The following is a 27827-nucleotide window of genomic DNA, read 5'->3' as shown; positions in this document are numbered from 1 at the left end:
GGTTCTGAGAACCATTAACACTGAATAACACAAACAAGTTGTCTGCATAGCGTATTCACCCTCCTTTTCCCCAAGACACAGAAATTATTTCAGTAGAAATTAGTATCCCGCAAGAAACAAAGACCCCAGAAAACAGAGTTGCTTCTAAATAATGATATATTTCCTCAATGTCCCTTGTCCCCAGACAAACCCAGAAACCTCTCTACATGATGTCAGATGTTCCTAACCAATGTTCTAGTAAAATCAGCGTCTTTCTAAACTGCAGAAATGAATACAGAAATACTAATGACAGTCTCGCCTTAACTGTGCAGAGGGTTTTCCCTAGATGTGCTGTGTGATGGTTTCGTTCATCAAAACCAAAACAAGTGTGTCTTCCCACTTCACTAGTGACCTTCCCATGCATGACTTTTATACTGCTACCAGGTTCTGAGGGCAAGCGTGTCAACTGTTACAACTTCTGTGCTCAGCCATCCAGTTCATCACACAAATTTTCTACATATTAGTGCTTGAGGTTTCAGTCTCATTGGTTTGTTCATCTTTACCATGTCTCTTGCTGAGAAGCATGTCTATTTCACCTTTACATGGGCAGAAGGGAGCCAAGAATCAACCTCGGCAAAAATCACTTGTCATCAATTTAATGCAAGGCTTTTAATGACTCAATAACAGGACTCCCCATTGACTTATTTGTAGTTCACATTCCTTCCCTTGACTAAACCAGGCCTTTCCTTAATTCATGCATTCCTGAAATTTCACAAAGAAATTGCATTAATATTAAAACAGGATCCTACCAAAAACAAGTTCTCTTTTTCAAAAGAAAGGAGAAGAAAATGGTGTGCAAGCATTCTTAATAAACTGCACTAGTAGCCATTGACAAGAAGCTATAGTTTTAACCAGGGAGAAGATGTATCTCCAAATCTTCAAATATTTGGTAAGCTATTAGCAAACAAACCAGGCGCTCCACAGCACCTGGGAGCAGGGAAGTGTTGCCTAAGGGCTGGGTTTCAGAGTCCGGGCCACCTGCACCTCAGGAGCACTCCACCCTGACAACCAGCATGCCCATCTGCCATCTTGGATGGGCCCTGGGGACACAGTACCTCTGGAGCGGGGGTTTCGAGGGGCTCATTCTCGCTGTCACTGGAGCTGGACTCGCTCTCTGAATCTGAGGAGCTGTCCGAGTCACTGGTGCTTTCTGACTCAGCACTGCTGGAGCGCACCGATGCCACAGGCTCGGGGAGCGACTGTGGAGCACTGTGAAGCAATCAGGGACAAGATTAGAAGACCCCTGCCCGTTCCTGCCTTTTTCAGAAGGAAGCCTCACTAGTACCTGATTACTGGCAGAGAGGGGGGTAAAAGTGGTTTAAGAGAAAGTGACAAGTCCTTACAAGAGCACATCTGGAAACTGCACAAAACAGAAGAGACTTGTTGCACTTACCTCCTGAGGAACAGGTCAAGCCACACAAAATGTAACTAGATGCTGGGGGCCTGACATCCAAAGTCAGTAACCAAGGCCAACACAGCTGTCTAGGCCTACATGTGTGTCACACCAAGAGATGGACATGGCCTAGAAAGGCTAAAATATGGACTACTGGTGCTTTTTTTTTTTGGGTCTGGTCATAGGGCCTGAACTCTGGGCCTGGGCGCTGTCCCTCAGCTCTTCAGCTCAAGACTAGGGCTCTACCACTTGAGCCACAGCACCACTTCCAGCTTTTTTCTTTTTGCTTATGGGGTGCTGAGGAATCGAACCCAGGGCCTCATGCATGCAAGGCAAGCGCTCTACCACTGAGCGACCTTCCCAGCCCACTACTGGTGCTTTAAGTTATCTGGCTCCTCATACATAGCCAAAAGAAATCAAGGTATAAAAGAAAAACTTCCAAGTGCAAATCTCCCTATTTTCTCTGCCTCAGAACTGTGTGCTAGGGAGATACCACTGAGGAGGAAGATGAACTCATGTACACTTCTTGGTGGAATTATAAATAAGCCATCCTTTATGAATGGTTGGAGATGAACTGTTCCAAAAACAGACCAATAACTCTAGGTAAATGAGAAAACATACAGATCACTACTAAACACATGGAATTGCAGTCATATGCAATCCTAAAAGCTTGCCTGAGATGCTCTTAGTTACAGCAGCATATCATTAACTATAATCTTGAAAGCTTCCAAATCTGTTTGAAAATAATAGTTTCAAAACAAATTCTTTTTTGGCGGGGGAAGGAGGGGGCCTGTCGTGGGGCTTGAACTCAGAGCCTAGGCACTGTCCCTGAGCTCTTTGCTCTAGCACTCTACCACTTTGAGCCACAGCACCACTTCCAGTGTTTGAGTGGCTATTGGAGATAAGAGTCTCACAGACTTTCCTGCCCAGGCTGAGTTTGAACTGTGATCCTCAGATCTCAGCCTCCAGAATAGCTATAATTATAGGCGTGAGCCACTGGTGCCCAGCTCAAAACAAATGCTTATTGAGAACTCAGAATAAAAAATAGTAAATAAGTAAAAGCACTAATTGAGGTGACTTTAAAACAAACATATTGTACCAATCCCAGTCTCCCCATACAGAATGCTGTGTCAGCTCTGGCTCCTTGTCCACATTTCCTGTCTGTACTGTCTGTCCACACTGCCCACCTGCAGCAACTGAGTCCAGTGGCTGCAGAGGGAAACATACTTCAAGGAAACTGCCACCCTGGGGGTTTTCTTTTGCTTTTCCTCCACTTTTACATTAGACTAATTTTTCCTGTTGTGAGTAAATATGACTCACTAGAAATGCTAACAAAACTGGATATAAATAAACAAGCAACTTTATGAACCTACAAGTCTGTGTAATTACATGGGCCTCTTCCACCATTAACTACAATCCCAACCATATTAGGCATGCTTTTATTGTTGATCTTGTCTCTGAATGCTTGAATTCCTATCAAGGGGGTAAAGTAATTGAATTCATGAAGGGCAGGAACTTGTCACCTTAAATCCCTGCAGTTAGTAACAGGAGAAAATACTGAAAAAATAGTTCAAATGGGTCTCATTTAAAAAAAAAAACTAAACTATCACATTTTCTAAAATATGGCTGGCGCACACTGGAAAAAGTGTTATTTCTCACCAAATTTAAATATACCACAGACCATTTTTTAACACAGTTGTAATAATATGAAAATAGGTATAACTAAGAACATAAATAATGCTGGTTATACAAGACTGATGATAAACCATCTTAAATGTATTTTTAAATTCTAAAACAAATTTTTTGTTGTTGGTCTGGGGCCTGAACTCTGGGCCTGGGCGCTGTCCCTCAGCTCTTCAGCTCAAGGCGAACGCTCTACCACTTGAGCCACAGCGTCACTTCTGGCCATTTCTGTTTATGTGGTGCTAAGGAATCGAATCGAGGGCCTCATGCATGCGAGGCAAGCACTATACCATTGTGCCACCTTCCCAGCCCCTACAACATTTTTTTTTAGACAGGGTCTGTCCGTGTAGTTCAGGCTGGCTTTAAAAACCCGTGATCCTTCTGGGTCAGCCTCCCTAGAGCTGGGATTATAGGCATGTGCTACCACACCCAGCCCAAGAATTTTAACAACTAGTTGTTGCCGGGTATGGAGACTCTTCTACTTTAATAGTGTTAATAACAACTATCTTTTTAGCTTCCAAAATATTAAGCTAGCACTTTCTTTTAACTGTGATCCTCCATTTTCATATCCCTAAAGAAGCTATATGTATATTATATATACATAAATTTTATATATTTATTTATTTATTTATTTATTTATTTATTTTTGCCAGTCCTGGGGCTTGAACTCAGGGCCTTGGGCACTAGCATCTCTTGCTACAGGCTAGCACTCTACCACTTGACCCACAGTGCCACTCCTGGCTTTTTCTGTTTATGTGGTGCTGAGCTTCATGCACGCAAGGCAAGCACTCTACCATTAAGTCACATTCCCAGCTGGAAACTAAAAATTTTAAGGTAAGGCCTTATCTTCTTACTGAGTAAAACTATATTAATTTTCTACTCAGAGAAGGAGAAACCCACAGACAGTACCTTGGAGGTGCAGCTGAGGAAGGTAGCTTCTCTGTGGTCTATGAATTCACAAAAAGGGGAGAAGACCCAGAAAGAAGAACAAAAATATTTAGGTTAGAATATGCAACTCAGGTATGTGCCTTGGATTTAAAAGGTTCTGGCTATCACCAGATACACAAAACTTACCTGTTCATTCTCACTGTCCTCACTGTCACTCAGCTGAAGGTCATCTTCCAGCATGCTGAAATGGGCAGGGACAGAGTAGAGAATTTCAGATAACTCTGTGTGTATCCTGTGCCTGTGGGCTTGCCAGTACAGTGGCTATAATGAAGGCCTTTTGCTGTTGCTTAGCTTTTCTGCTCACGGCTGGCATTCTACCATCTGAACCACACCTCCACTTCAGGCATTAGGCTGATAAACTGGAGATAAGAGTCTCCCAGAAGTGGCCCAGGCCACTTCAAACCGGAATCCTCAGCTCTTAACCCCCAGAGTGGCTAAGATTTATATCAGTGAGTCACCAGCCTCAGGCCTTCTAATTACTCATGTATTTGTTGTGTGTGCTGGTCTTTGGGGCTTGAATTCTGGGTTTGGGCTCCTACACTCAACTTTTTTGCTCAAGGCTGGCACTCTGCCACCTGAGCCACGACTCCACTTCCAGCTTTTTGGTCTTTAAATGGAGATTAAGAATCTCCTGACTATTCCTACCTAGGATGGCTTGGAACAATGATCCTCAGATTTCATTGTTCCCTTCTCCAACCCTCCGATGGCTAGGATTACCACAGGGACCCAGCCTAATTACTTTTTAAGCATATAAACAGAAATTATGCCTAACGATGCAAGGGAGCAACAGAATAAGAACTAGTTTACTTCACAAATTTCATAATTTCAAGACAAAAACTGCTTCAATCCAAGCCCTTTCCCATCTTGAAGCCCTGTCTTCCACAGGTCTCCATGATGAAGAGAAATGACTAGAGCAAGTGTTCCTTCCGGCTCTGCAGCTCAGCTCTCCACCCCTTATCAGTGAGGACAGGGTCCAAGTCAACAAAGCAAATAACCTGAGAGAGAACAAGGAGCTAGAACCAAGGGGAAAGAGGGAGATAAAAAGGAAAGGGAGGGAAAGTGGAAGGGGGAAACTGAGAGGAGTAACATCTACAATGCATTCAAATTCAAATTATTTTGTTTCATAGTGTCTAACAGCGGGAGAATGATAAAATATTGAGTGAATGTTGATCATTTGGATAGAAAAAGTGCTATAAAAGAATTAAATACAAAATGAGATATAAGAAATTATCAAGGCAAGCCAGGCCCTGGTGGCTCATGCCTGTAAGCCTAGCTACTCAGGAGACTGAGATTTGAGGATCGTGGTTCAAAGCCAGCCCAACCCGAGCAGGAAAGTCCTTGAGACTCTTATCTCCAATAAACTATTAGAAAACCAGAAGTGGTGCTGTGGCTCAAGCAGTAGAGCGCTTGCCTTGAGCTGAAGAGTGCAGGGACAGTGCCCAAGCCCAGAGTTCAATTTATGAATATTGAAGATGCAAAAAAAAATCTTCTTTTATCTTCTTTGGAATATCTACTTCAACACTAGTCACTGGAAGGGATGGCAACAGAAACCTTATTGTTCTCCTCCTTGTTAAAAATAAGTCACTTATTTTCTCAAACACATCTACCAGGGCCAGTGGCTCATGCCATAATCCAAATTGCTACATAAGAAGCTGAAATCTGAGTCAAGCCAATGGGCAAAGTCCATGAGACTCTTAAAACCAATTAACTACAAAAAAAAAAAAAAAAAGGAAGTGGAGGTGTGGCTCAAGTGGTACAGTACAAGCCTTGAGCAGAAAAAACTAAGGGACAATGAACAGGCCCTGAGTTCAAGTCTCAGTACCAGCATCGCATCACGCATCACACACACACACACACACACACCTCTAGGCATGCTAACTTATAACACTTTATTATTGAAATTAAACCTTCTTCAAATCTGACTTTTTCTCACACTTGAACATTTCTCTCCTTGGAATATCACTAGTTGCTCCCTCTCACTTCCCCTAAATTTTAGAGGACCTTTTGAGGAAATGCTACAAGTAAAACTGAAAGAGGTATGGGGGTGGAAGGAGTACCTATTTGAATATTACTGATATTCCCCAAAAGGAAATTATATTACAATTTAAAAATCATTTAGTCTATTTAAAAATGCCTCTTTAATAATCTGACCAACAGTTCTTACTGCAAACCCATTACCTACTACTAAAGTAAGTAGGCAGTTATTTAGGGGAGCCTTGTTAAAAATCATTATATTTAAGCTGGGCATTGGTAGCTCATACCTGTACTCTTAGCTACTCAGGAGGCTAAGATCTGAAGATCACAGTTCAAAGCCAGCTGGGCAGAAAAGTTTGAGATGCTGAACTCCAATTAACCACTAGAAAACTGGAAGTGGCACTGTGGCTCTAAATGGTAGAGCTCTAGCTTTCAGTAAAAGAGTTCAGAAACAGCCCAGGCCCTGAGTTCAAGACCCATGGCATGCATGCATGTATACACACACGCACACGCGCACACACACACACACAATCACTATATTTTCTAATAAAAGTAAGTGATGAAACTTGGCTTTTCTATAAATGATCATCTACATGAATAGCAGTAACCCTGCCAAATAACTATCTCACTAATAAACATACTTTAAAAAAATCCTGTGATTGAGATTCTGAAACAGACCAAAACTTTTAGCTACTTGTAATGTAGACTTTGCTCAATATTTATCAAATAGAAGCTAAGTTATATTTTAGAAACTATACCCTTGAGTCACAGACTTGGTACTTAGCCATCAATAAGGAATGAAAGAACATGTCAATTCACACATTTCCTCCTTTCCATGGTAGCTTGGCTGAGGAACATACCCGTAAGATAAAAGGTGAGGTGAATCTACTATCAGCCACAGACAACAAAACTGCATAAATGGACCCCTTGAGTCTTAGTCACAGTATTTGTTCTGTAACAAATGATAATGTAATCCCACCACACCTACTACCCAGAGGATTAAAAGTTCTTTCATGCTTTCTCCTAGCTACTGAATAACCCTAACTTCCATGAAGATACTCTCCTGAAGTGAATCAAGGTATCTGAAACAGAGTTCTGAGTTTCAAGGTACCATAAAAAAAACACTTTTTTTTTCTTCAGAAAATTATGTACACAATAATAAAATAAGCCTCAAAGTACAACAGTTCTTCTAGACCCAAAAGGTAGGGACAGTGCTCTGTCAGGGAAGCTTGCAAAAGGTTTATGTACAAAGAATGCCCAAAGAAATTATAAGCCATGCAAGCTTGCAGGACACTTATGCTAAGTATTTCACCCAAATAATTTGTGAGAACAATTTACTTGATAGAGAATGAAGTTTATCTCAAATCTCAGCACACATAGGTATAACTGTCAGTGTCTGCGGACCCAACCAATGTTCACCACAAAACATTCCAGAGGTGGGTTCAACATCACTGGAGGGGAGTCAATATAACAGAAGATACTAGGAGGCAGGCAGCAGCAGGGGACCCAGAAGAAACCAAGCTTTTAATAAGAAACACCCACTGCATCTACTGCTGTGATTTCTTCTGAGGCTGGGCACATATGACCAGTGAAGGCCGGGTTCTCTTCTGGTCTTTGAGTATGAAGGGTGAGTACGCAGGCCAGCACCTCGGCATCAGTTTATACTCAGTAATGTTCTCACCCACCAAACTTAGGTAAAAGGACAGGAGCCAGGGCAGGGCACCCTGCCTAGCAACCATGAATTCTTTAAGGGGCCAAGGGGCTTTCACCTTCATATTCTCTAAAGAAAATATTTTAAACCTTACATTCTCTAACTGGCCAAATACCTACGTTAATTTCCAAATTCCAAGGTGAGGCAAGTATTTCAGAGCCTGTGGCACTGTACAACTGCTTTGGCGCTGTTCAAAAGAAATCAAAACTGCTTGGGTAAAGCAGGTCTTTGAACTACCACGTAGGTTTAACCACATTTTGCATAACTCGCTAGGCAGGCATGTCACTGAAAGGTTGCAAATGAGCCCAAACTGCACGGATGCATTCTGCAAGCTGCCTGTCAGCCAGCCAAGCCTGGAGAACCACACGCAGGTTCTAGCAGGCCTGCTCCCGTGAGTCAGCCCCTCGTGACAAGCTTTTCTTTCTCATCCATTTCTTAGCACTGGGATTTTTCTGAAATTTCTGCTGCCAGGATTCCATCACATCTCAGCTGAAAACCCCCAAATTTTAAATAGACTTACTTCTTGGTGTTACCTTTCTTATAGTCATTTTATTTGAGAAAGAGTAAGCAAGGCCAAGGCCACAGTAGTTATTTGTAATTAATAAGTCATGACCGTGGTATCAGGTATACTGGTAAGAAAACTAATACTTTTCAGAAACCACTAATAAGTAGGTGAGTACGTATAGTTACACAATCTCTACACTTACAGTTGATTTAAGGGATAGATGGGTAATGAGAATGTTGAAAGGAGAAGAAGACTGAGATACAACCATAGCTGTAATTCCTCAAATTTATACTCTATCTAGTTGTTTTGTTTTGTTGTGCTGGTATTGGGACTTGAACTGTGGGCCTCATGCTTGTTTTTGTTCTGCTTAAAGATATCTTTGTGTGACATATTAACTGAAGTATGGTATATGCATGAATATTCTTATGAAAGTGGACATCCTATTACTAGATTAATAGCCTAGCAGCCCAGACGGTAAAATCAGAGCATATACAATCACATATCACTGAGACTTGCAGGGACCCTTTAGACTGTTCCTGAAATATAAGCTCCTCCAAAATAATCCTCAGGAAAAGAATTACTCCTGGAATTTTCAAATGCCTTCCACGGGTGTCATCTACAAAGGTCTTCCCTTTCCATCAGTTTGTATGACGTATACAGGGTATAAGCCATTAAATGGGTAAGTGGTCTCTGCTTTCCTCTCTTCCTTCAGGTTACACATCAAGTGGTAGGTCCTAGAGATCTCTCTTGCCTGATCTCGCCTCTGAAGCATAACCTACCTGAAATCCCTCCTCTCCCCACCTTGTCACAGTGTCACCTTGTTCCTTACTAATGCAATCTGCATGCTTAAGACAGGGACCTGGTCTTCCTGACTACACTCAGTACCCAAAGCTACTTTGGGTACTGAATGGCTGAACGAAGACTATTATTGGAAATATTTCCCAAGTCACGCAAAGTCAAGGCCAGCGAATGTTTGTATACTGGGGGTTAAAAGTAGGTTAAGTAGTAAAAAGAATAATTTCTCTATTGCGGTGCACAAACTGAAACTCGTTTACTTAACACTTACCTATTACATAATAGGCACTTGACAAATGTTTTAACTTTCATCTAAGACCAAGTACAGTAGTAAAATATATTACTACCCTAGAGAGGGTTCCTGAAGTACTTTAAGCAATGACTCCGTGCTTCCAGTAAGGAGAGCTCCCGGTGAATTCTCTGAATGAGAGCACTTTAACAGTATTTAAAAAATTGTTTAAAATCTGCATCATTTCATAGATTCCTCAGAATATGATTTCAATTTATATTTAATATAATGTTATGTAAATGGTATAGTATAAGTCATCAAAGAATACCATTTACTAATGATAAAATATCCCAGTTAAACAGACTACACCAAGACTAATGCTAACATGACCTGAAGTCATGGTGTCCTGTCAGCACTCATGGGAAAGAAAGAGTAAGTTGAGTGTTTGTGTTTTGTGTGTGTGTGTGTGTGTGTGTGTGCGCGCGCGTGTGCGCATGTGTGTTGGTCCCACAGGCTGAACTCAGGGCCTGGGTGCTGTCTCAAGGCTAGCACTCACACACTCGAGCCACAGCTCCATTTCCAGCTTTTTGGTGCTTAATGGTAAACAAAGAGTTTCACAGACTTTCTTGCCTGCCTAAACTGGTTTCCTGAATAGCTAGGAATACAGGTGTGAGCCATCAGCACCAGGTGATTCCAGCACTTAAAAAATAAAAAATTAAATTAAATTAAAAAACGGCTTTGCTTTATGTATAAAGAAATTCGTTAACACTCAGTCTAACAAATTCACGTTTCTACTATTCTCCTTTATTATATATCTTTACTTTTCCTCCCGAGAATAAAGCACTTCTGTATGTAGCTTACCAAAACAATTACACACACCCATAACCCTGGGTTCCTGATCTTTTCAAAATAATGTATCTCCTTTTCTCTTGCAACATTTTTCCCCACAACATCTAGGAACATTGGGAACATTTAAGAATGCTCTGTGATGAAGGACTAGTGTAGATCTACAAATATATAAATAAAATAATGACCCGCACAAATGTTTGCTCCTTGTTTTCAAAACTGTGAGTGATGGCTGAGCTACACCTCAGTAGTAAAAAATTATAAACTTTAAATCTGAGGCGATTCTTACTATTTCTTTTCATAATATTTGGCAGTAAACATCTGGGGAATGGCTCAATGTTAAGCATGCCTACTTAGGAAGCACAGGTCCTGAATTCAAACTCCAGTCTGGCCAAAACATGCAAAACCCCTCAGTACTTTCAGTTACAGCTTTCAGTGAACTAAAATTTCAGAGTAAATAACTTCAAATAGAAGCTAACATTTAAAGAGGAAAAAAAAAACCCTTCAATATAATTTAAATTAACTGACACAAAGAAACCATTGTCTTTAGACCTAATTCTGAACGATACTGAGGGGCTGAGGGTTAAGACATTGGTTGTTTGGATCCTCCATACTAACAGCACCACCACCACTAACAACAGCAAAAGATACTTCAGCCACCACATTCTGATGTGATTCTTTTATATTACAGTAAATTCATAGAAATGGTAATCAAGTTCTTTACCAAAATATTTTAAAGCCAAAGTTTTTCTAAAGATGAAAACTCAGGTTCATTAAAAAAAAAAAAGTATCAGACGATCTCTGGCTATGTTAGCTTTCTGTCTTTCCTTCTTGTCCAACTCCAAGAACCATCATAATCCCAGCTATTTCCTCTTTCTAAACCAACTTTCCACAAAAGTAAAATCTTAGGTGCTCACTACAACTAATTTTGGTCCCTTATTCTAAGTAAATGTCAATGATTTCAGTGGCAGATACTTAGATAGATAGATAGATAGATAGATAGATAGATAGATAGATAGATAGATAGATAGATAGATAGATGCAGTCATCTCTCGTTTTTAGTAAATAGTAGCATAAGGGGGAACATCAGCTACACAAAATTATTAACACATCAACTCTTCTGAGAGGAGACAACTGCAGAAAGCTGCATATGGAGACACAAGACCTGTCTACATCAAAGAAAGGGCATGCTAACTGCAGGAAGTAGAAACATTTTGCACTTTGTTGACATCTATACAGATCTATACCTTAGAAAGGAAGAGAATTCCAAAGCTAAGCTTGTTCTTAGACAAGCATGCCCTTACCTCACCTTGGGGAAACAGCACTAGCACCCTAGCTAATCAGTTACATGCAAAGCTTCCGAGTGATCCACTATTGCAAAAATAACCAGAGATTAAAACAGAGATCAAATTCAATGAATTCATCATATATTTCTCCATCTATGCCTTCTAACCCTTTACTACCCTCACCCAAGTCTGAACAGAGGTATGATATAACACAAGCTGTCTGTTGCATATTCTTTACTCAGGGCTCTACTTCATCCTTTGCATGTACTAACTTTCCTTTTCTATGGATTAAGAACTCTGAAAGAAAAAGGTGTAAGACCTAGATTGCTTTTCTAAGCCAAAGTAGAAATGAATCTAAAGTTTAACAATAACTGTTCACATGCAAAGTACATTAGATTATCTCCCTGGCACTCCTGCCATGCAAATGGCTCAAATGCATAGCAAAGAACCCAAATGCAGGGGCTGGGAAGGTGGCTCAGTGGTAGAGCGCTTGCCTTGCATGCCTGAGGCCCTGGGTTCGATTCCTCACCACCACAAAAGCAAAAAGAAAAAAGCCAGAAGTGGTGCTGTGGCTCAAGTGGTAGAACACTAGCCTTGAGCTGAAGAGCTGAGGGACAGCGTCCAGGCCCAGAGTTCAGGCCCCACAACCGGACTCAAAAAAAAAAAAAAACAAAAAACAAAAAAAACAAATGCTGACACCAGATCAAACTAACCATGAGCACTAAGAGACTTGTTATACTAAATCTGAAATAGTAATTGTGCATCCCAAATTAACTGGGATGGCACTTTCAGCTAATGCTATTAAAAATTCATGAGAGTAATTCCTTTTTTCCCAAGGTAGATTTCATTTTGGAACCTATCAATACCACCAATCCCATCCCTAAAAATCACACAAAGTATTGCCTCAGAGATACTTTCTCTCCTCACCTCCATGAGTCCCCAATTGCACTCCTCCCTCAAGTCTCCTAGGACAACCACAACCCTCTTTCCTACATGATTTTATATTCTATTTAATTTCATATAATGGTTAATTAGTAAGTTATAAAGAAAATACAAAACAGGCACGAGTGGCTCACACCCGTATCACACCCGTAACCCTAGCTACTCAAAGAAAAGCTGAGATCTGAAGATCATGGTTCAAAGTCAGCTGGAGCAGGGAAAGTCCAAAACACTGTTATCTCCCAATAACCACCAGAAAACTGGAAGTAGAGCTGTGGCTCTAAGTGGTAGAGTGATAGCTTTGAGTAGAAAAGCTCAGAGACAGTGCCCAGGCCCTGAGTTTAAGCCCCATGACCAACAATAAGAAAGAAAAAAGAGAGGGACAGGGAGGAGATGAAACAGGCAATAAAGGAAGTGAATTTGATCAGGGCATATTGTATGCATGTACAGGGGAGTGTTTTTGTACAACTATTATATACTAATACTAGTAGCAGCAGCTCTAATAATATAGCTGCTCTAGTAATATAGCTGCTGAAACAGAAAAAGGAAAGAGAACAGACATAAGGGTTTTTTTCACATAAAATTCATCTACAGGTATCACAAATAAAATATATTCTGATCACAAGCAAACACCGCCCCAGTGGCTCATTCCTGTGACTACTTGGAAGTAACTCAGTGTAACTCACTCCTAACTACTTGGGAGGCAAGATTAAGGTTTGAGGCCAGCCAGGAAAAAAAAAAAAAAGAAAGAAAGCTGACAGTACTCAGTGCTGGTAACTCACACCTAAAATCCTAGCTACTCAGGAAGCAAAGATCTGAAGATCCCCATTCAAAACCAGCCCAAGCAGATAAATGTGAGAGACACATCTCCAATTAACCAGCAAAAACATAAAAAGAACTGGAGGCATAGTTCCCATGGTAAGCAAAAAAGCCGAGCGAGAGCATGAGGCTATAAACTTAAACTCCTGGCAAAGTATACTCTTAACTTGCATGTGTATATGTATGGGTGCACACACACACACACACACACACACACACACACACACACACACACACACACAAGTTCAGAAGACTCAGTCTCAGTGGAAAGAATTGATATGGTGGAGCATGTCTGTCATCCCAGCTACAATGAGAAGTTTAAAGCAGGAACCACGACTCTGTCTCAAAAATAATCAGTCAAAAAAAAAAAAAAAAAAGGTTGGCCAACATCAGTGGTACACGCCTGTAATCCTAGCTACACAGGAAGCTGAGATCTGAGGATCGCTGTTCAAAGCCAGCTTGGGCAGGAAATTCTGTGAGATTCTTATCTCTGATAAACCACTAGAAAACCGGAAGTGGCACTGTGACTCAAGTGGTAGAGCAATGGCCTTGAGCTGAAGAACTGAGAGACAGTGCCCAGGCCCAGAGTTCAAGTCCCATGACCAACAAAACAAAAACAAAAAAAGGTTGGAGATATGATGTAGATTCAGAATATCCGCTTAGCAGTATGAAGTCCAAGTTCAAACCCCAGCACCACCCCTGCCCCGAACAAGTCTCATTGCATTGTTTCTGGCTCATTTTGCTCTTCCAAATTCCATCAAGGAGCTGGCAGTTGGGAGCAAAGACTTAACCCAGTCCTACATTCAACCATGGCTAGAATATGTAATTATTTAGCTCAGCTATACAGTTTTTAAACCAATCCAAAGTAAATGCTCACTTTCCAAAATATATAAAATAGAAAAAAATGCTTAAAAGTAGAAACTGAGCCTAAAGTCCTGGAGCCCCTGGAATCCTTTATTAGCAACTCAGTGTGTTAGTGACTGATTAGATAGAGGGGCGTAAAAGGTCTCCAAAGATAATAGCCCTGTAACAGATAGGGTAGTAAGAAGACAAAGAAAGAGAAGTTGAACATTAAAGAAAAAAACATTAATAAGTTGGGTCAAAATGCTGAATCAAAAATCTGTAATACGTTTTTTAAAAAAATCCTCAAAAAGATCCAAACCTATCTAGACTTGCCTGGTCTTAATGAAGAACAGGTGGGCAATAGGACTACCTCTTTATTAGTAAAACCAGGCCAAAAAAAAAAAAAAAAACCAGCAGGAAGCCTTAAATTGAGCACAGCTCCAAAAATTTATTTCCAAAAGCTAAAGCTTTTTAAGACTGAAATTTTAAAAGCCAAAGCCCTCTATTTTCCACAGTTAATATATGTAAATAACAACTCAAAACTTTTCTTTCCAGAAAACCTCTTAGCACAATCTCTTATGGTACATAAACCATCAACAGGAGAACTTGATCCAAATATAAACGGGTCATTTCCTCCCTGTACAATGCAGTAGTATTTTATGAATGCCATTAATTGAAAGCAGGAAAAAAAAATCTAAGCGATGGATTTACATGGGAAATACCAACGTCATATTATAAGCTTTTAATAGACAAAAGCATTTTACTTACGATGTTCCTTGCTGAGAATTAGGGTGGGTTTTTGAAGGCGTATCATATTGTTCTGTGGGGAAGGAGACAATGTCAGAGCAGCATAATGACACACATTTATGAGATCATTAGCTTAAGTTCCCCTTTTATCGCTTCCTTCCTTTTCCCTAAACACTCAGTATATGTTCTGTCAACCAGTGTTGCACACTGCTGTTGATGTAATCTCACTGTTATAACATTTATGGTGCCTTCAAGTACAAGGTCTGTTTAGATATACCAAAACAAATAAACAACAAACAACCTTTTAAAACACTAAACCCATCTTGAAGGTAATGTTTGCTAGCCTCTTAAGTTGCCGGGAAGTGTCTCAGCATGGAGACTTTCTTGTTCTTGATGACAGTTGACGGGCTCATACTGAAGTGCTAGGACACGGCTGCTGCATTAGTCACCCTCTCCTGGCTTGACTCCCACATCCATCAGCAATTGGCCAACGCTCCCTCTTCACAGCCTCCATCTCACCTGTCCTCTCCCTTTCTCAATCCCTCATGACCCAATTCACTCACTCAGCACCTATTTACAGACTGCCTAGCAGAGTCCATGTGCAAGGCATCCAGTCCGGTCCTCAGTACAGTGGTAGTTGACTGAGGGACATGAAACAAACTCATAAATATCTATCATCCTTGGCAGTATGACGTAAGTACACAGATCAATTGCATACCCTGGGAAACCACAGAATGGTCAGTCGGAACAAAGGCAGAAATAGAATACAATGGATTCTGTCACAGGGGACAGGTGGGTTTCTGATGGAAAGCCTGCAAGAGGCCTTCAGGCAGAGGGGAAGAGCAAAGATACAAGTGGGAGGAGTTAAAAGCATTCACGTTTGGAAAGGGTAGCTGTGTGGTTGTGTGGTGGGCAGAACTGGGAAGTGGGAGAGTCAGGCTCAGAGAGCCCGAAACCCAGGATGGGAAGTTTGGGGACACCTTCAATGATTGAAACAGACACAGGCTACAGAGGGCCTATGGAGATGATTACAGTGATGCTACCCTATGTAACACAGAAGAGAGCAAATTTGAAATGTGAGCTGTGGAGCAACACACCAGTTGGCAAGCAGTTACATGTGTCTAGACATAAGGTCAAGGAAACTAGAAATAGAACCAAAGTGGAAAGAAATATGGGTCCTTCTTAGGCGGGTTCATTCATCCCACAACTGTCATATGGAGAGCCCTGCATATTTGCAATTGGTCTCTTTATCCTCAGGGTGGCAGCAGTTCTTATGTGATATTTCCAATTGCCTCCTCCTGTTGAGACAGCTAGAACCAGGGCTATAGTTTAATCAAAGGGTAGACGTCCTTCTTCTAACCATTACCAGGAACTACACATAATCACTGTGACTGGGTTCCAGGTTCCAAAAATTCGCAATATTCTCAGGTAGCCATGTTTTTGCAGCAAACATAGGCAAGAAAGTGAGTACATGCTCAAATCTCTACCTATCCTTCAGGCTCCAAAACTAGTTCTGTGCATGTGAGCACACTCCACTCTTCATTGACTGCTCCATTCAGCCCTCATTCTTGCTTCATCCAACCAACTAGATCTCCCTTTTCAGAACTTAAAAAACCACGTTCTCACAGGCATCAAGTGCCCACAACACTAAGAAATAAAGGGGCAGCACTGTGAAAGCAGCTGGTCATAGGAGTCTCGTCAGTTAACAAGGGAAGTGGCTTTACATACTGCACAGGCCAACAGGGTGGTCCATTCCCGGCTTAGAACGTGCTTATGAGTTTGTCTTAAACTGACAGTTTGTTAGCGTAGAGAGCCGCTTATTCCAAAGCAAGAGCTAGCAATCCCAGGAGTCATCCACTAGAAGATTTGCATGCGTGGCAGCCCCAAAGCAGCCCTACATATCCATACCTGGCACTCCAACTTCACCCCCTACTAGTCATGTGTGTTTGAATTAGTGGCCAAAATGCCAACAAAAGGAGATTCACCACTGGGTGCCAGTGTCTCATGCCTATAATCCTAGCTACTAAGGAGATTGAGATCTGAGAATTGAAGTTCAAAGCCAGCCAGGGCAGAAAAGTCTGTGAGACTATTATCTCCAATTACCAAAAAAAGCCAGAGGTGGAACAGTGGTTCAAGTGATAGAGCTGTAGCTTTGAGCAAAAGCAGCTCAGGATCAGTGCCCAGGCACAGTGTCCAGCAGCGGGGAAGATTGACTTTGAGATTGTAACACTATTCTAAAGGAAGATTTTTCTTTCCTCGATTTTCTAATCTTTTTCCCTCCCCTCACATCCTTAAGATGCAAGCTAAAATCATCAAGAGGAAAAAGAAATGGGAAGGAAAAGTATCATGGCGGGGAAATAAATCTGAAGGTAGAAGCAGTTCTACAGAGATCTGCGAGCTCCCCTTCCCCCTTCTCCCAGCATGCATACAGACACACTGTGCACCCAGCTGTTGGCCTCTTCATCCTTTGAAGATTAACACTTCATTCCTGTAGCAATTACCACATCCTGCTGCAGGTTATTTCCACCTGTGCAAGTATCTTATCCCACTTAAGATATTCTGCGGATCTAATTAATTGCAGCTATCCAAGTGATATTTGTAAGGCTGGCATGCCTTACATAGGTCAAAAAACGAAGAATTTATTGATTTGAGGAATTATTGTTGAACAGAAAAGCTGGACCCAATTATTTCCCTCTGAGTTTTCAAGTATTTTCAATTCTTCAAGCAGGGATCGATAATTACATGGCCAAGAGAGATGGAAGAGCTAGAGAAGCTGTGTGCTGTATTCTTTACAAAAATGTTTGGTTTTAAAATTAGAGAAATCACACAAAAAAGCTTCCAATTTTTTTTTTTTCTTGCCAGTCCTAGAGCTTGAACTCAGGGTCTAGGCACTGCCCCTGAGCTTCTTTTGCTCAAAGCTAACACTCCATCCACTGAGCCACAGCGCCCCTTCCGGCTTTTGTTTGTTTGTTTATGTGATACTGAGGAACCCAGGGCTTCATGTATGCTGGGCAAGCACTCTACCACTAAGCCACGATCCCAGCCCCCAACTTATATTCTTTCTTGGATTATTTTATTTTGTTTTGGGGAATAGTGTCATTTCACTATGTACCCCAGATCTTGAACCTGCCTTCTAGGTGCTAGAATTACAGGAGTGTGCTACTGCCAAGCTATGCCAGCCTATTCTTATATACAGTTCCTGGATGTAATATTTTGGGAGCCAAGGAATAATATGTAAATAATATCTAATTTTGCTTGTTAGCGTTTTGCTAGAACATTTTCATTAACTCTTTGCAACAATCCGAAATAACACCTAAAGACCAAGTTTTTGGCTCTCTTTTCTGTTCTTTCAATATAGGACAGCCTCCTCTCTTCTGGATCAATTACTTCTAAGGTTTTAAGTTAAATCAGTAAAAATTATGCTTTGTTCTTCAATGGAATAAACTATTCTAGACATTTACTTACTCTGATTTTGGATTGCAGAACAGATGTGCTGAGAATCCTAGGGAGAAAAAAATAACAACTCTGGTGATTAAGATATTAAAGTTTTCCTAAGGGCAAAATCACGTTGCTTTTAACATTGAAAAGATAGTCATATGTCAGCTTTCAATACATATTTTTTAAAAGACAGATAGTAGAAGCAATATCCATAGACTCTACAATTATTATTTTACTATATGACACATAACTATTCATCTCTCTATTTAATGATCAATCTTCAATGCATAAACACTGATTTTTACATATAGCTTTATTTTTTTCTGTTCTTTCCTAGTTAATTTTTCAGAGTTCAAAGGTATGTCAGAGTTTAAAGTTTTATTGCAAATAAATTGCCTTTCTATCAAAGTATCATTATAAAATAAGTAAAATCTACCTTGTGGAAAAATGGGTGTATATAGATAGAATGTTGTGAATAATATCACGAAAAAGAACAACTACAGATGTATATAGATACATAGTAGGCTGTACAGAACACACCTAAACTACATCAATAACCTGAAGGTTACTGGAAAATACAAGCCAAAAAAAGAAAATCTGGCTGTATTGTAATGCACTGTTCACAAGCACTGTAGCATATGAGTCAGCATTCATTTGTTTCTCATGAAAACCAGCACTTATGTCACTGATTACAACAAGCTTAAGAAAATTCAGGAAGCTAAGATACATGTGTGTGTGCACAAGCATGCGTTTGTATGTGTATGTATGTGCAAGCTCCACAGGAAAAACCCTCAAATGAGCTGATGTAGCTGGGCTTAGCTCATGCCTGTAATACTACTGCTCAGGAGGCTGAGATCAAAGTCAGTGAGTCTCTTTTATCTCCAATAAATGAAGAAAGCAGCAGCAGAAACAGCCAGAAGTAAAGCTGTGCTCAAAGGTAGAGCTCAAGCCTTAGGAGCAAAAGCAGCTCAGGGATAGCACCCAGGCAGAGTTCAAGCCCCTAGACTAAGGGGAAAAAACATGTTGTACCAGGGATTTCTGACTGCTTTTATAAGCTGTAAATCCTTGTGCAAATCTAAGATGCTGTTACTAGTAAGTTGGAGGATAAGCTTAAAAGCATTATGAAATACTCCAGAAGCTAAAATATGATTTTAACCTTATCTCTAAAGATTCCATCAACATTCTACCAACAGCGCTCACAGCACACCTCACCCTATTCACTAAGGTAAATGCTGTGCCTGTCGTACTTACCTTTGTGGGGAAAGGAAATTTGGATGGCTCTGCTGTACTAGGTGTATGTATTGCTGTCAAAGGAGGAGGCCACGAATGGGTCATTTCCTAGAAAGAGATTTGACAAGGGAGGAAGAAATAAATTACAACTAGAACTTTTTTTTATCTTAGTTAACTTTTTGACCTTAGTGTAAAGCGAATTGATGATTGAAAGTTATTTACTTAAAAAGTTACTTTAAAAAAAATCCTACTGGAGGAGAGATACTTGAACTTATAGGCACAGGCAGGCACTTCCTGAACAGAGTCTCAGGCTCACAACAAATTGGAGAGAGACTTGACAAATGGGACTACCTTAAAATAAAAAGTTTCTGCACAGCTAAAGCTATAGCAACCAAGCTAGAAAGACAACCAACTAACTGGGAAAAAAATATTTACCAGCAATATATCAGACAAGGGGTTAACATCCAGTATATACAGGGAACTCAAGAAACTAATCCCTCCCAAACCTAACAAACCAATTACTAAATGGGCAAGGGAACTAAAGAGAGACTTCTCAGAAGAAGAAGAGATAAAAATGGTAAAGAAACACATGAGGAAATGTTCACCATCCCTGGTTGTGAAGGAAATGCAAGTAAAGACAACATCTTACCCCAGTCAGAATGTCCCACATCCTGAAGTCAGCCAATGATAAATGCTGGAGGGGATGCGGAGAAAGAGGAACCCTATTACACTGCTGGTGGGAATGTACACTTATACAACCACTTTGGAAAGCAGTCTGGAAGGTCCTCAGAAAGCTAAATATTGACCTCCCCTATGACTCAGTCATACCACTTCTAGGCATCTATCCTGAACAACAGGAACCAGTATACAAGGACACATGCACCTCCATGTTTATTGCAGCACTGTTCACAATAGCCAGGATATGGAAACAACCCAGATGTCCCACCACAGATGAATGGGTCCAAAAATTGTGGTATCTATACACAATGGAATATTATGCTGCCATTAGAAAGGTCAAAATAATGGCATTTGCAGGGAAATGGATGGAACTAGAAATCATGTTGAGTGAGGTAAGCCAAGAGCAAAGAGACAAACGGCACATGGTCTCCCTGATAAGTGGATGTTAAATCCAAAATGTAAGGTGATACAACAAAATTAACAAGACATAAGAAACAAAGGACTTCCATTCATCTGGTCAAATCACTAATCAATAACCCCATGCTGCTGATCACATGTATGGTATATATGTGTACACCGGAGGGAAACCAGGAGGATGACACAGAACTAGAGGGAATCAGGGAAAAACATACAACAGCGGGAACCATCAGCTGCACTGGACATTGATCAAAATGAACTACGCAACTCAATGGCAGCGATGGGAGGGAAGGAACAAGTGGGAAAGAGGGAACAGCTGATGCTATGTAAAATAAAAGAAATGTACACATCACCCAATGTGGAAGAAATACTGTATTGCTAAGCTCATAGAACTCATAAATGTTATAGACCATGATAGACAATTTGCCCCAGAAAGAAGAATGTGTTTGTGACTTTAACTAAGCATCATTATCTCACAATACTGTGAAATTTGGGAAATTATGTAACCACTTAATCACAATAAAAAAAAATCTGAAAAAAAATCCTACTGGAATTGGTTATGTTTAAAAATTGAGTCTCTCAAATGTAACAAAACTTGGTAGAGTGCTTGCCTTGCATGCATGAGGCCCTGGGTTCGATTCCTCAGCACCACATAAGCGAAAAGAAAAACGCTGAAAGTGGTGCTGTGGCTCAAGTGGTAGAGCGCTCACCTTGAGCTGAAGAGCTGAGGGACAGCGCCCAGGCCCAGAGTTCAGGCCCCACGACTGTCGTGACCAAAAAACAAAAAAAAAAAAAAAAAAATGAGTTTGAAGAATAAGAGGATGAAAGGGGAATGGACTCGGCCCTACACATGTCATAATGCTTGTAGACAGTAATGGGTGCTGGAGGCCTGCAGTACAGGAAGAGCCTCCATCCATGCTTTCTTCCTCCCTCGGCTTCTTTACTGCACTTCCTGGAATTATTGAAGTTCAAAGAAGAACTTTCCTGTTTTACTTAAGCAAACAAGTAATTCAGGCCACTTGTTCCACTTGGGAGGGTTTTAATAGCTTTGACCCTTCCCTGATACATACTATTAGCACATAAGAACTTTTGAGGGAGGAGGCCTTAACAATTACCTTCTTTTTCCATGAAGTTTGATTTTTTTTTTTTACTCACTGTTTCCTTGGTTGAAGGGCAAGATTCTAAAAATTACAAATTAAGGGTATGTCTAATTGCAAATACATATAAGCATACACACACACACATCTGAAAAGGGCTATCACAGCACGAAGATTCACTTTTTCAGATGGAGAAACTCCCAACATTTTTGCAGATGAGAAAATGGAGGCTCAAAACAAGGAAGCAGGAGGCTGAGCGGACGGCAGGTTATAGACACCTCTGTCTTTTCAGTGTTGCAAAAGCAGTGCCTTGTCACATGCATCACACCTGGCTGGCAAACAGTCGACTAGCAAGCCAGGGTGCTCAGACTGAGTATAATATGCTATTCCACTTGTGTATCACAACCTTGATCCTACCCTTCATTCTTTCCAAAGTGCTGGTTATTTTCTCTGCTTCTACAGAAATGCCCAGTGATCTTTGCATCCCCTGGAGACAGTATGTGAGCAAAGACTTCCACCTCCAGCCTTCATACTTCTTCTCCTGCCTTTCCCCCTGCCACGTGGTGGGTGCCTGCAACCCCAGGATAAAACCAAAGGGACTGCATACAGCAATGAGCCTTGTAACTGGTGCTGGCTTTGAGGTAGTTTACTGAATGACTTTCTGCAATCTGCGGCAGCAGTTCTATACTAAACCATACCACAGTCAGAGGTCCTAATTGCAATCCTAACGGAATCAGCTGAGACAGCCTAAATTTTGGGTCTCAGTTCTCAAAGTACAGAAATGGCAGCTCCGGTAAAGTGCTTAGATACCTGGCACTAAATATATGGGAAAGTTACAATGTTTTAAGGGAATATTTGGGTCTTTAAGATAGGGTCTTACATGGAGCTGGGAAGGTGGCTCAGTGGTAGAGTGCTTGCCTTGCATGCATGAAGCCCTGGGTTCGATTCCTCAGCATCACATAGCAGAAAAAGCTGGAAGTAGCATTGTGGCTCAAGTGGTAGAGCGCTAGCCTTGAGCTGAAGAGCTCAGGGACAGCGCCCAGACCCAGAGTTCAGGCCCAAACCGACAAAAAAAAAAAAAAAAAAAAAAAGATAGGGTCTTGCAGTATAGCCTAGCCTGTTCTTAAACTCATGATCCTTCTGTCTCAGCTTCTCCAATAGTGGCATTCTAGGCATGTGCTGGAAACATTACAACTTTTGATTCAAAGTGTAGTTTCAAAAGAATTTCTATATTATGCCAAAGAAAGCTCCCTGGTATTCTATTTATTTGACAATACTTTAAGGTATAGGACCAGTAAACTGTTAATTTTTTTTAAAGAGCTGACATATATAATTGGGTTTGAAAACAGCATCCTTATGTTTTCCCCAAGAATCCTAATGGGATATGTGGCTTTTAGAAACCAATTAGTTCCAAACACCATCCATCCTTACTCTCAATGCCTAAAGCTGTCCCAACAATTAAATTGGGCACTTGAAAAGTGCCTAAATTCTTTCAACCCTAAGTGGTTTCCTGGTCGTCGGAAAGAATTTATGTACTCCGCTAAATGCTTTCCTTCCTAGAAGGATTTGTGTATTCAGAGAATTAGGGCTATTACTACAGAGAGGAGGTTACTCAGGTAGTGAATGACTGATCACATGTGCAAAGCCAAATCATGTGTCACCGGCACCAGTCCCCAACCCCTTCTAGGTCCCATAGCTGCTGCGCACCCCTGCTCATTTCCCTGTAGATGTGGTCTAGTTCTAGCTGTTCCTCTGAACATGCTCTTTGCCCACCATCCATTCCCTGTCCCCTCCTCTGTTCACAGCCATATCATCATCACAACATTGTAATTTTGCCTTTCCTGTCACAATCTCCATGAGTTCTTGCTGCCTCAATTCTTCAGACAGCCCAGACCTAGAAAAGGTATCTGAAGGTTTAATGGATATTTGCTGACTGAACAAATAATAATGCTACCCCCCTCACTATAAAGGCATTGTTGGAATGTTGCACTGAAGTAGTGTCTACTTACATTGCCTTCATTGCCCGGCAGCCTGCTGAGAAGACTCCAGCTGTTTCCATATGCTTTGCTGAAGGTAAGTTGTCCACAGCCCCTCCCCTCCCCCCTCCCCCCAGTTCACAGCTATTTCCTGGTTGCTAGTAAAGTCTGTCTGCCATCTGCTTACCTGGTCAGCCTGCAGGAGTAACAAGCCAGCACTTCTCCATTAGAACATTTCCACCCTAAATACTACCCACAGAGAAACAAACAACATGGACTATGACTGGTTTTTCACTGTTACTGCTATCGCCCATCTGTGTTTGGACTCCTAGTGACCTTTGTGAATTGGTGGTACAAGATAAGATCAAGAACGTTTAGACGGACGACACTGTCTGGAACATAGGACTTGTTAAAAACAGAAGGGGAAAGATCTCACTTTTTCATCTACAAGAAGGCGCAGGCCTTTTCAGTCCTGGGCATGCTGTTTGCTGGGCAGTTCCTGATTTCCACATTGACAATATGCCCTCTTTGCTTTCATTAACTACTCTCATGCATCCCAATGGGCAAGAACTCATTAAAGTGATGCCTGATGAGAGGTAACGGGTTGGGGAACTAAGCAAAAACACTTATCTGATGCTATAATGCATGCCTCCTACAGAGGGCATGTCTTATATTAGCATACATCAAAACCTAAGTGATATATTTAAACACGCAGATGACAACAAATCTATATTGTTGAAGTTGCTTTTGAAATAGAAACAAACATTACACAAATTCAGAGAATAATGCTAAGACCATAATTTAAAATTTAGTCATTGATTATTTTTATGACTGTCTAAAGAATTTCAGAAGTAGAATGAAAAAGATATAAAAATTAGGGGGTTGGGAAGGTGGCTGAGTGGTAGAGTGCTTGCCTTGTACGTATGAGGCCCTGGGTTCGATTCCTCAGCACCACATAAACAGAAAAGGCTGGAGGTGATGCTGTGGCTCAAGTGGTAGATCACTAGCCTTGAGCTGAAGAACTGAGGAACAGCGCCCAGGCTCAGAGTTCAGGACACACAACCAATAAAAAAACAATTAGGGCTGGGAAGATGGCTCAGTGGTAGAGCGCTTGCCTTGCATGGCCCTGGGTTCGATTCCTCAGCACCACATAAGCAAAAAGAAAAAAAGCCAGAAGTGGTGCTGTGGCTCAAGTGGTAGCGCGCTAGCCTTGAGCTGAAGAGCTGAGGGACAGCACCCAGGCCCAGAGTTCAGGCCCCAGGACTGGACCCCCCCACCAAAAAAAAAATTAAAAAGTTAATTAAAAACTGTAACAGAGATGTTACAGAGATGTTGGTTTATCCCTGACAATCTCTGTGTTTGATTCTGGTACCCATCTTGTATATGCATTTATCTGATTGGGGGAAAGGAAAGGAAATAACAAAATGCTGAAAGTACAAAAGATGACCCATTGCAACAATGATACTTACAGGACACTATGTTGGAAATGAACTTTAGGGAAGGGATAGTGGGAGAACAATGGAGTGGGGGTAACAATGTTCAATGAGAAATGTACCTTACTCATGTAAATGTAACCCCTCTGTACAGCATCTTTACAATAACATTTTTAAAAAAATTCCCAAAGCAACTTGAAAAAATATTTGACAAGTACAAAGCTAAGCAGAATAGTAACCAGTGCATTGATGGTTACAGGCACCATCATCACATAATACTGTATAATGACAGAACTAATGGGGAAAAGTTGGGTAAATGTTTATTTTGAAGGGAAAAAATTATCAGTAGAGGCACATGTCATTTCTCTATCTTCTACTACTTAAAAAAAATTATCAAACTTCACTGTGAGCTGGTGGCTCACGCCTGTAATTCTAGCTACTCAGGATATTGAGATCTGAGGATGGTATTCAAAGCCAGCCTGGGCTTTGAACCACCAGAAAATGAACCACCAGAAAATCAGAAGTGGTGCTGTGGCTCAAGTGGCAGAGCACTTGTTTTGAGTTGAAGAGCTGAGGGGCAGCACCCAGTCCCAGAATTCAAGCCCTGTAGGGGGAAAACAATGGAGGGGGTAACAATGTTCAAGAGGAAGTGTACTCATTACCTCACTCATGTAACTGTAACCCTCTGTATAGTATCTTTACAATAAAAAAAAATGTTTATCAAAATTTAAAAAAAAGACATAAAGGATGAGAATTACACAAAGCCTTCAATTATTTCAATTAAAGTATCTCAGCAATAAAATCAAACTCCAGATTTCCTACAAATTAAATCCAAGATAGGCAACAGTTATACAAAAAGAAAACACATCATCTCAAGGGGAGAATTTCTTTATCTCGGAACTGAAATCTAGAAAATTCTACAAGTCATCCTGGTTAGGAAGAAAATCCCTGAATAAGCCAGTAATATATTCAATGATATATTTATAGAAGTATAAAAACTCATGATCAGGAAGGAAGAGAGTCAGAAGGGGAAAATATAGGAGAAAATGAGGGAGAGGGTAACACTGTTTAAAAAGGAATGTATTTATTACCTTAGATAACTGTGACCCCTTTGTATATCACCTTTACAATAAAATTTAAATTAAAACAAACCTCATGAACAGACTCAGTAATAACAAAAACTAGCCCTTAATAGTGCAGCACCTACTATACATGTTCTATGTGTGTGTTCTTTTGGTGTGCTCATGAGCCCTTTTGTGCAAATGTAAACTTTGTCTTGTCTAGTTAAGGAGAAACTTTTTTTTTCTTTTTTCTTTTTTGGTCGGTGCTGGGGCTTGAACTCTGGGCCTGGGCGCTGTCCCTCAGCTCTTCAGCTCAAGGCAAGCGCTCTACCACTTGAGCTACAGCGCCACTTCCAGGAGAAACTTTTTTAAACAACAACCAAAAAAATAAAAAAAGTCCTTTGCCAGATGTCAGTGGCTCACGCCTGTAAGCCCAGCTACACAGGAAGCTGAGATCTGAGGATCAAGGTTCAAAGCCAGGCTGGGCAGGAAAGACCAGGAGATTCTTATCTCTAATTATCAACAGAAAACTGGAAGTGGAGCTCTGGCTCAAAGTAGTAAAGTGCTAGCCTTGACCACAAAAGCTCAGAAACACCACCCAAACCCGGAGTCCAAGCCCCAAGAATGAACAACAAAACACATACACACACACACACACACACACACACACACACACAAAACACCACAAAAACAAAAAATCCAAAAAACAAAACAAAAAAGAGCCCTTTAATAAAGATAAGTTCAAAATACCTATTTCCTTCCCACTTTTTTCCCCCCAAATAACCAATGAACATTGTATTTTTAAATTTTATTTATTTTATTTGTTGGTCCAGGGGCTAGAAATCAGAACCTGGGCACTGTCCTTGAGCTTTTCTGCTCAAGGCTCTCTATCATTTTGAATCATAGCTCCACTTCTGGTCTTCTGGTGATTAATTGGAGATAAGAGTCTCACTGATTTTCCTTCCTGAGCTGATCTGAACCTCTGTCATCAGATCTCAGCCTGCTGATGACCATGCAAGTAGCAGAATATTGTTTATTAGGTAATATTCCAATTACCATCATGGGGCAGGAACTATTAACTGATTAACAGGATTGAGCTGAAGTTCTCTGCCTCAACCTCAGATTTATATGTTCAAATTAGTCCAGTACAAACTTAGGGTATTACAAGAAAATAGAGAATAGGGCACATCCCAAGGGGTAGATGACAAAAAAAAAAAATCAGGAAGCACTTAAGCAGTTTCAGTAATGGCTCTAACAATTTCCTCACTAAGATTAGTACATACAGGGACTTCTGTCTTTTGACAGGAATTAATGCAAATAATCAAACACTCAATCCCATAACCATGCAACCAGGGTTTCTACTGTTACCATTCAAACTTCAAACATACTACCAAATCTCCCACAACTAGTCAGTCCCCACAGTGCTCTAGAGTTCCCACAAAGGACAACCAGAAAAACTTGAGGCATATCATGAAACTCTGGTCCAAATGCCTTACAGAGTTCGTTAACTTCATTTTAATTAAGAAAATTTGGCCAGGTGCTAGTGTCTCTGGCCTGTAATTCTAGCTACTTGAAAGGATGAGATCTGGGGATCAAGGTTTGATGTGAGCTGAGGCAGGAAAGCCCATGAGCTTATCCCCAATTAATTACCAAAAGGCAAGAACTAGAACTATGCCTCAAGTGGTAGGGTGGAGAGGAGAGAGAGGAGAGGGAGGGAGGGAGGGAGGGAGGGAAGGAGGG

The 27827-nt window shown here is 40.9% G+C and overlaps 1 protein-coding gene across 2 annotated transcripts in view; it reads right to left on the bottom strand.

Moving 5' to 3' along the window:
• Positions 1–27827, bottom strand: part of Aff1 (AF4/FMR2 family, member 1) — a 132065-nt gene that overhangs the window by 26686 nt on the left and 77552 nt on the right. For both annotated transcript variants that reach the window (XM_013029842.1, XM_013029841.1), the window contains exons 5-10: positions 19447–19533; positions 18223–18259; positions 14779–14830; positions 4190–4244; positions 4025–4062; positions 1095–1248 (exon numbers count right to left, since the gene is read on the bottom strand). In XM_013029842.1, the coding sequence (XP_012885296.1) occupies positions 1095–1248; positions 4025–4062; positions 4190–4244; positions 14779–14830; positions 18223–18259; positions 19447–19533 (423 nt within the window). The remainder of the gene's footprint in view (positions 1–1094; positions 1249–4024; positions 4063–4189; positions 4245–14778; positions 14831–18222; positions 18260–19446; positions 19534–27827) is intronic.

The sequence above is a fragment of the Dipodomys ordii genome, unplaced genomic scaffold, assembly GCF_000151885.1.
Source record: "Dipodomys ordii isolate 6190 unplaced genomic scaffold, Dord_2.0 Scaffold123, whole genome shotgun sequence".
Taxonomy (NCBI): Eukaryota; Metazoa; Chordata; class Mammalia; order Rodentia; family Heteromyidae; genus Dipodomys; species Dipodomys ordii.
This window is presented reverse-complemented; position numbering and strand designations above follow the sequence as displayed.